The following is a 9,610-nucleotide window of genomic DNA, read 5'->3' as shown; positions in this document are numbered from 1 at the left end:
AGTGTGGATGCTTAAAGCATCCACACAACTAGAAAAATTTGCATTTCCTGCGAAAATGCAGTGTGGATGCTTAAAGCTGAAGCTGTATGCAAAAAGTAGCTGAAAAAGCTGAAAAGTTGCAGAAATTGTAAAAACTTTGCAGAAGCAAAGGAACTTTGCTAAAATGGAATAACTTAGCAGAACTGCAATCACTTAGAGGAAACTGTAAAGCTGAAGCTGTCTGCTGAAAATAGTTGAAAATAGCTGAAGAAGCTGAAGAAATCAAAGTCAGCGTTTAAAAAGTTGTTGAAATTTTAATAACTTTGCAGAAGAACATCAAGTTAGCAAAAATGTAATAACTTAGCAGAAATGCAATAACTTAGAAGAAACATAACAATTCAGCAGAAATGTTGTAGTTTACCAGAAGCTACAACTTAGCAGAAATGTAATAATTTATTAAAAAATTAATAACTTGGCAGAAATATTACAACTTACCAGAACTGCTATAATTTTGCAGAAATGTAATTATTAGGAAAAAAATGTATACAGATAACAGCTGAAAACGATGACGTAACCTCAAAGTTACTTGTTTAACTGTGAAAAATGACCAGAAACATTAGAAAAGAAAGAAAACCAATTCAATTCAATTTATATAGCAACAAATCACAACAAAAGTCGCCTTAAGGCGCTTCATAGATACAGAGAAAAACCCAACAATCATATGACATATGACCCCCTATGAGCAAGCACTTTGGCGACAGTGGGAAGGAAAAACTCCCTTTTAACAGGAAGAAACCTCCAGCAGAACCAGGCTCAGGGAGGGGCGGCCATCTGCTGCGACCGGTTGGGGTGAGAGAAGGAAGACAGGAATACCAGCCAGCAGATAAACTGATGTGAAACAAAACCAAGGTAAAATTGCAGAATTTACACAGTTGGTGAAAGGTAAAAATGGCAACAAAAAAACCCCAAACAAACAAACAAAAAAAACAAACAAACAACATTTAGTTAATAAGTGCACAAGATGATTCGATGATAAATATGGTGAATAATAATCACTGCCCTGCGTTAGAGAGTGACTTATGATGATGTATTAATTGGCTTAACTTTACCTCTAACAGCTTTTCACATAGTGCTGTGACCAGGGTGAAATCCATCATAAAGTAACTGTAAACAGTAGAACCATTAGCATGAATGTTATGGTTCTACTCTGATCAAAACTCAAGTCAGCTGTGTGACCTGATATAAAATGATAAAGAGGAACACATATAAATGACCTTTATGAACTTTTCAAAATGACTTTATATGTCTGACCCATTATCTATATATATTAGAGCAGATGTGGAAAACCACTGTTAGACCTACTCTATACTAACACAAACACAGTCAAAAATTCATTGCTAGTGTGACATGTGGTCCTTTTTGCCTTTGACCAATGATATGCTGGTTACTTGGACCAGTTTAGTATTTGCTGTCACAGAGGAATGTTAACCATAAATCCAAAAGACAAAACTGAAAAAATATGTTAATTGCAAACATGTTTTTGCTTAGTAAGAGGATTGAAATTACATGGAAACTGTCACCTTAAAGCCTCATTGTAAATATCATCACAAACAGATGTTTTCCACACGGTTAACAAAGCTCCACCACATCCAATCACTGCATATAAATCTAAAAGAAAACAACAACAAATAAAATGTAATTAACACAAGTGAAGTCTAAGGAGCTTGGAAAGAAAAGCGTCTGGACTTCTTTGAGTTCCTTGAAGACGTTTCACCTCTCATCCGAGAAGCTTCTTCAGTTCTAAGGGTCAATGGTGGAGAGTCCCAGATTTAAACCCAGTGGGAGTTTCCCCCCAAAGAGGGACAAAGAACCCCCTGATGATCCTCTACCTAATCACATGAGCCAAGGTGTGAAAGTGGGTGTGGGTCCCAATCAGCCAGGGTTTCGGGTGAGCTCATTGTGAAACCTGGCCCCACCCTATCATGTGATTTCCCGAGGTCAGGAAATCACCCACGCCCACTCCCAGGATGTGAGTGGACGTTACGGTGTCTGGGGAGGGAACTCAAAACTGGATTATAGATGGCAGACAGTTGGTGTCGTAAACCACCGCCTCTGTTTAAAGATGGTCGCTCACAGTGGACGTAAATGGCTTCTTTCACTCCTCCATCTGTCCAAAATGTGAACATTGGCATCCTCAAAGACTGACCTTTGTCCTTTAGATGCAGATGGACTGCTGAGTCTTGTCCTGTGGAGGTGGCTCTTCTATGTTGTGCCATGTGCTTGTGAAGTGGCTGTTTGGTCTCTCCGATGTAGAAGTCTGGGCATTCCTCGCTGCACTGTACAGCGTACACCACATTGTTAAGTTTGTGTTTAGGAGTTTTGTCTTTCGGGTGAACCAGTTTCTGTCTGAGTGTGTTACTGGGTCTGAAGTACACTGGGATGTCGTATTTGGAGAAAACTCTCCTGAGTTTTTCTGATACACCGGCTACATAGGGGATGACAATGTTGTTGTGTCTGTCTTTCTTATCCTCCCTCGCTGGTGTCTGATGTTCTTTTCTGTGAAGCTGGAATGCAGGCACACTGGACGAGCTTATTCTAAAAAATACAGAAAAAGGAACATTTTAGTTGTGTTAAGGCCTAAAAACTACAAATAAGTTATACAATGAACAATATTGAAATACCTTATAGGTGCTGCAGGCCATATAACCAGAATCCAGAGCAATCTCACACTCACATGATGGTGAGGAAAGACATGAGCTCTGCAGTGAGGTTTGAATGTCTCAGTTGGAACACTGAAGAACTCAGAAGACAGCAATACCTGCACAGAGAGACAGAGTAGAAAAAGCATAGATTTGTAATCCATAATGTGAATTAAAACTCAAAAAGTGTCAACAAGTATAATCATTTGAGTGTGGAATTATTTATGCAATAAACAGGATTTAAATTAATTAATTGAATTAAAAAACACTGACATGTGTCCTAATTACTCCAAGTTTGTGTTCCAGAGGGTGATGGGAGTCAAAGAGGAGGTACTGGTCCGTGTGTGTGGGCTTCCGGTAAACTTCGATGTTGAGTTTGCCGTTCTCTTCAATGTGCATAGCGCAGTCCAGGAAAAGCAAACAGTCGTCCTTTGTGTCTTCCCTGGTGAACTTGATGTTTTTATCCACGGTGTTAATGTGCGCAGTGAAGGATTCCACTTCTTGCCTTTTGATTTTGACCCAGGTGTCATCTACATATCTGTACCAGTGGCTGGGTACTCTTCCGTTGAAAGAGCCAAGAGCCTTCCTTTCCACTTCCTCCATGTAAAGGTTGGCTACAACAGGTGACACAGGGGAACCCATGGCACAGCCATGTTTTTGTCTGTAGAAACCCTCGTTGTATTTGAAATATGTAGTGGTGAGGCAGAGGTCTAACAGTGTGCACATCTGATCGGGTGTGAAGTTGGTCCTGTCTTCCAAGGAGCTGTCTTCTTGCAGTCGTTTTCTGACAGTCTCCACTGCCTCTGTAGTGGGTATGCAAGTGAAGAGAGAGACTACATCAAAGGACATCATGAGAACCTTCACAGACATGACACAAGGGAAGACTTTTGATTTAATAACTAAGCTTAAAACAAGTGTTACCTTTGAATATTTGTGGGAAAAATCTGATGCTAACCCAAGAATACAAAGCCACACTGGAAATGATGACAGGCTTGCAGCCCTCTGTCTTCCTGGAGTGAGGTGCCCGATCAGTAGAAGTGAATTGACAGAAGTCAGTGTCTGTAAGAGTGGCCAAACACTGATACTCTGTCCACTTGCGTAGAGTCTAAGAAGCTGGAATGCAGGCACACTGGACGAGCTTGTTCTAAAAAATACAGAAAAAGGAACATTTTTTTTGTCTGTAGAAACCCTAAAAACTACAAATAAGTTATACAATGAACAATGTTGAAATACCTTATAGGTGCTGCAGGCCACATAACCAGAATCCAGAGCAATCTCACACTCACATGATGGTGAGGAAAGACATGAGCTCTGCAATGAGGTTTGAAGGCCTCAGTTGGGACACGGAAGAACTCAGAAGACAGCAATACCTGCACAGAGAGACAGAGTAGAAAAAGCATAGATTTGTAATCCATAATGTGAATTAAAACTCAAAAAGTGTCAACAAGTATAATCATTTGAGTGTGGAATTATTTATGCACTAAACAGGATTTTAATTAATTAATTGAATTAAAAACACTGCCATTTTTTTATCAAAGATAAAGAATCATACCTCTCTCTGCTCTGAGGATCACTGAGCATCTCTGACAGGAAATAGTTTCCTCAGTATGAGTCATCATTGATGGTCTCAGAGGTGTGTAGTGTGGTAGCATGATGATGGTCTCCAGATCAGGCAGGAGGTCAGGTGATGGGTGTGTCATCTTCTCCATTGAAGACACACTGGTATGGCAATTCATAACACAGCAGTCTCCTTGTGGCATGTAGTTATCTGTGCAGTCCAGCACTGATGGATCAGGTTTGGCTCAGCAGTTCATGAAGATGGTGTCTGAAAAAATATATCTAACAAAACACGTGCTTATAACACCACCCACCCAGCTCAGCCCCCAAGTGTCTATGTAATGCTGGTATGGGGTGTCGGTTACTAAGTCTAATTAGTGCATCAGAAAGCGGGGGCTACACCTAAAGCCCACACTTTTTGATGTCTTTGTTTATTAGCAGCTTTTTCCAGCTGCTCAGAGAATTCTGACTTGGCCTTTATCCACCCAAACCCAAACCCACCCGGATAAAGGCCAAGTCAAACTCACACACCATACCAGCATTACATAGACACTTGGGGGCTGATCTGGGTGGGTGGTGTTAAACTGTAATCGGGAACTTTCAGAAAACTATCCATTTACTTCTAAATCAGTTTTTATACATATTCTGTAAGCTGTACTAATGTTTTTCTCTACATAATGTATCATTATAGACATCTCTGGTAGCGTAAAGATAGTTTATAACTTTTGACATTTTTTACCTGTAAAACATGATAAGCAAAACCTCATTCATCACAAAAACTTTTGATTCTACAAAAGCTACTATAATCAAGAAAATATAATTGTCTGTATTTATTCATGTGAGCCATAATAAATACCTGCATTTATGTGGGATTTATTTATTTACTATTTCATATTTTCAAGCCCTTGGAGGGGAAGATCTCGTTTGTTGAGCTACATACGTCACAGTAAAAAGATTTAGTCATTTAAAACATGAGAATAAAAGAAATGATGTTGGTTTAATAAATGTTGCAGCACATTTCAGATCAGAGGTGCATGATAGCAGATGTTCTGTGCTCTGCATGAAGTTCAGCAATGATTTGGTGAAATGATTAATAACATTGCAATAAGAAAGGGTCTCCTGACAGACAGAGTAGGGAAGACCCTTTTTTCAATGAAAAATCTTTTTCATGCTCTACAATCAGTAAACTCTGTAACAAACATGATCTGTAATTGTTTCAAAACTCACCAGACGACTTCATGATTGGCTCGAGGACAGGACACAAAAGACAGGGTTGTGGTAACTGTAATATGATCTCAGAACACCTGAATACAGACATTTCTGTGGCTGAGAAATAAAAATGAGGTCAAGCAGGGTGTTCTTGTCTGTAGTGGCAGAAGTGATCAGCTGTGAATACCCTCTCGACTGAAACTGCTCCAGAATCTGTTTTCTTCCACTCTGCAACTGGTTCTCATTAAAATCTCCACACACAATTATTGGGTGACAGTCCATGATTTCAAGTGAATCTAAAAGACTTACCAGGTTTTGCATGAATGGTGTCAAACTGTAGTCAGGGGGTCTGTACACAACAGCAATGAGTGCAGGGAATGGAGCCTGAACCTTCAACACTAAAAACTCAAGATCAGTGACATTATGCAGATACTGTTTTACCTGAACCTGAAAATGATTCCTCAAATACACAACAACTCCCCCACCACTTCTGCTGGCCATGTGAGGAAAGTTTGTGTAGGACACATGTCTGTTGCGTTTGAACATGGTGTAGCCATCCAAATGAAGACTGTCTGCAACAAAGGAGCCTTGAAGGTGAGACTCAGTGAGACACAAAACATCTGCTAAACACATTTCATGATGACTCTTGATGTCACTGATGTGAGATGGCAAACCCTCTGTATTGTGATGGATCAGTGTAAGAGTGTCAAGTCTGCTGGCTGTTTCTCTGACCTGAAGAAGAGGCATCATTTCCTCAACACTGGCTTGTCTCATGGTTTGGAGCGCTGCAGTTACCTCGGGATTGGAGTAAATCTTTTTCTCATCCAAGTCCTGCAAATAGAGTCCACTGAGAGATGTCACCCTGCTGAGAGCAACGTAAGCCATACCTGGTTCAAAAATGTTCTTCATTGAAACTACAGCTGTCTGTGTTGTAAGACCCTGAGTTTTGTGAATTGTGCAAGCGAATGCTAGCTTTACAGGAAACTGTCTGCGTACTGCTCCTTTAAACTTCAGACTCTCCTCTGCTCTCTCAATGTAAACAAGATCATCAGATGCTGAATTAGCACTGCGGTTGTGTCTCATAGGCTGCCGGTTGTCCATCCTGAGCCCCAGTTTAATTATGTGTCCATCATTTTCAGATCTCACCACCTTTATCAGTATACCAAAAGCACCGTTGACTAAACCGTTTAGTGTGTCCAAGTTTCTGGTCAGCATGACTCGAGCTCCTTCAGCAACATTCAGAGTGTCAGGTAAATCATTTCTCCCACCTGTAAATGGTTTGTCTCTTCGTTCCATTCTGCCTGTACATTTATCCTTCTGGAAATCGTCTGCATTGATGAATATAATGTTTGAATGAAGCTTCTTCAGGGTATCTGTGTTGTGGGATTCCACATTCTTGTTGGTGGCATAAATGTGTAAGACCTCAGTTGGACATTCTTCTGGTGCAGTCACAGCCTGTGACAACAAATCTCTGTCGCACTGAGAAAGCTCATCTGTCTTTTCTTTGACTCTAATCCTGTTCAGCATCTCTGCAAAGGCCACATCATCTTTCTGACGCATGATCTCGGTTAGAGTGATCATCTGAAAATGCTCCTGCCATAGGTCAATCTGTTCTGGATCGTAAACACAGAGAGGTTTAGACTGTCGCACTGGTGGCAGCTGGTAAAAATCTCCAACAGCTAAAACTGACATTCCACCAAAAGGTCTCTGAGTGCCTTTGATTTGTTTCAGTCTTGCATCCACATAAGCAAAAAGGGGTTTTGAAACCATTGAAATCTCATCAATAACAATAATTTCAGCATTCATCAGCTCAGATCTGACTTCATCCAGTTGGTTACCAAGTCCTTGAATGGGAGGTTTCAGACTCCTGGGTAGTTTCAGTAGAGAATGTAATGTAGAGCCATTGATAGAAAAAGCTGCTGTACCGGTAAATGAAGTCAGTAAAACAGTTGGATTTGATATGTCAGCTTCTTCTGCATTAGCAGGCAGTCTGCTCAGGATCTTTGATGCTTCAGAATGAATACACTTAATCAGATGTGACTTTCCAGTTCCTGCACCACCGTTGATATAGAAGAAAAATGGATCTGGGTTCAAACCACAAACTCGCTGAATACACCAGTCTCTTATAGTATAGAACACGCAGGCCTGCTTCTGGTTCAGATTCTGATACATTACACGTACCACGGCTGGATCTACTGCAGGTTGTTCTCTGACGGCTCTGATCTTTGTTACAGCATCAGACTGACGACTGTAGTCGGGAACATTCTCCTGTTCGTTCTCATCATCAGAATGTCTCTCAGGAAGATTCTCATCACATTGCAGCCTCACAACTTCAGATTCAGGAGCAAGATTACACCATTCATCAATCACAACATCCCTATTTTGTTCAAACTCTTCCAGTGCACTCTCAATATCCTCAGAGTTCTTCTCATACTTGTCTTTATTTCTTTTCACAACCCTTTTCACAGACTCACTGTGGTCTGAACATGGAAGTCGTACAAAACCTGAGTTGTAGAAGGACTGATAGGTTTGGAACCCTTGTGGTTTCAGTTCCTGCTCTGATCTGTGTGGAAGGTAAAGTCTCAACAGTCGACCATAATATTGCTCAGGATCTTTTTCCTGTGAACAGTGGTAATATCTGATTACAGCTGGTTTATCATTCTTTCGCCTTTGTACAAATCCAAGCTGGTTTAGAAGAGGAAGCACATCTTTTCCTTCATTTGGACCACTCACCAACCTGCACAAGGCAGCAAAATCAGCCAGTGACATTTCCTCATATTCTGGGGTCTCAGGTCTGCATTTGTATTTATCACTCAAACTTGTCATCCAAATATTACAGCTGTCATGTGTTGTGCTTTCCAGGAAGCTCATGGGCCGACTCATTTTTACTGGGTTATCATCTGTTGGTACAAATACAACACTGCGGGAACATTTTTTCATTTTTAGGCCACAGACTCGAGTCACACACTCCTGTGCGCTGATTTCTCTCTTTTTTGAGTAAGCCTGCATCACAGCTCTCATTTCATCACATTCATTGACGGTGTTCTTATCAGAGTTGTCAATAACTGTCTTCAGGTATTCAGAGAGGCCAGATTCTTTCTTTGTTATATATTTACAGAGGTATTCTATACATGAATAGGCATTCAAAATGAATGAGACATCTAAATTAGAGTTCCAGGCTTCAAGCAGGTCTGGGTTGTAATTGTTGATCCAACACTCATTTGGGTCACGTTTCAGAATCAGAGCTGTTTTCTTGTTTATGTCTTGGAGGCATTGTTCATACTCATTCATTGTCAAGTTGCATCGTGACAGAATCTGCTCTATGGTGAGGGAAGCAGCTTCAGGTTCCTTCAGCAGGTTCAACAAAGGTCTGAGTTTGGCTTTTGCAGCTTCAGTGTCTGAATCCTCATCCTGTCTCACAATCATTGTTCTTGTGGCTGGTGGTTTGGGAAACCCAAATCTACAACCAGAGTTCACACTCTTAAAGCATGTCTTTGTGTGGTTTTTGCTGTGCTTTTGTAGCTCAGTGACTTTTTTGTGCAGTTCAGGTTGTTTTTCTGGATCAGGGAGTTGAGCTGAGATGTATCTGTCCACAAAGTCACAGACAGTTTGGTCATCATCCACATCTGCTTCTACCTTTTCTCGAATCCACAGCAACATGTGTATATGTGGACTACCTCTGTGCTGGAACTCAACTCTGTAAAAGTAATCAATGATCTCACCAAGGGGCTGTGCAGGAGAAAAAAGCAAATCTCTGAACAAAGCCTCAACACGTTTATCAAACATTCGCATGGTGGTTACTGGATTTGATCTTAGAATTTCACACTTTTCTGACCAGTCCAGGGCTTCAAAATCAACCTCTTCACCTTGCTGTCTCTTTATTGCTTGAATCACTTCAGGCCATCTCATCTCAGCAGCAGAGAAAGTGACAAAGAACTGAGGTGTTCCTATTTGGCGAACCATGCTGAATAGATCTCTGGTAGTTTTCTGCCAGTAAGCTGGAGTTCCTCTGAGTGGCTGCATAAATCTGATTGCATCTTTATTTCTTACCAGCTTCTCTACTTCTGTCTTACTTTGTAACATTCCTGATGTGATTTTGCGTCCATCTTTGGTCATAGTTTTACCTTTCCTTAGCTGTATTGTCATGCTGGAATTAGCCAAATGTA

The 9,610-nt window shown here is 40.8% G+C and overlaps 1 protein-coding gene across 2 annotated transcripts; it reads right to left on the bottom strand.

Moving 5' to 3' along the window:
• Nucleotides 1–273: 273 nt before the first annotated feature.
• LOC145422339 (uncharacterized) lies at nucleotides 274–4,747 on the bottom strand. Of its 2 annotated transcripts, none has more exons than XM_080293581.1 (6): nucleotides 4,231–4,747; nucleotides 3,912–4,048; nucleotides 3,600–3,822; nucleotides 2,952–3,481; nucleotides 2,661–2,797; nucleotides 274–2,574 (listed from the first exon to the last, which is right to left on the bottom strand). In XM_080293581.1, exons 4-6 carry the CDS (start codon nucleotides 3,402–3,404, stop codon nucleotides 1,986–1,988), a joined length of 1,179 nt encoding a protein of 392 aa, XP_080149707.1. In that variant the 5' UTR covers nucleotides 3,405–3,481; nucleotides 3,600–3,822; nucleotides 3,912–4,048; nucleotides 4,231–4,747; the 3' UTR covers nucleotides 274–1,985. The 2 variants fall into 2 exon arrangements, with proteins under 2 accessions (XP_080149707.1, XP_080149708.1); XM_080293582.1 differs by having other exon boundaries at nucleotides 3,634–3,822.
• Between the last annotated feature and the right edge of the window lie 4,863 nt (nucleotides 4,748–9,610).

The sequence above is a fragment of the Astatotilapia calliptera genome, chromosome 19 (assembly GCF_964374335.1).
Source record: "Astatotilapia calliptera chromosome 19, fAstCal68.1, whole genome shotgun sequence".
Lineage (NCBI taxonomy): Eukaryota > Metazoa > Chordata > Actinopteri > Cichliformes > Cichlidae > Astatotilapia > Astatotilapia calliptera.
Note: the sequence above shows the minus strand (reverse complement) of the source record. Positions and strands in the feature narration are given on the sequence as shown.

Excerpts from the sequence above, each read along its gene's own strand:
- LOC145422339 (XM_080293581.1), bottom strand. The coding sequence starts at position 3,404 with ATGTGCACACTGTTAGACCTCTGCCTCACCACTACATATTTCAAATAC. Across the intron at positions 2,798-2,951 it reads TTGGAGTAATTAGGACACAT|GTATTGCTGTCTTCTGAGTT; the intron begins GTCAGTGTTTTT and ends CTCTCTGTGCAG. Across the intron at positions 2,575-2,660 it reads TGGCCTGCAGCACCTATAAG|AATAAGCTCGTCCAGTGTGC; the intron begins GTATTTCAATAT and ends TGTATTTTTTAG.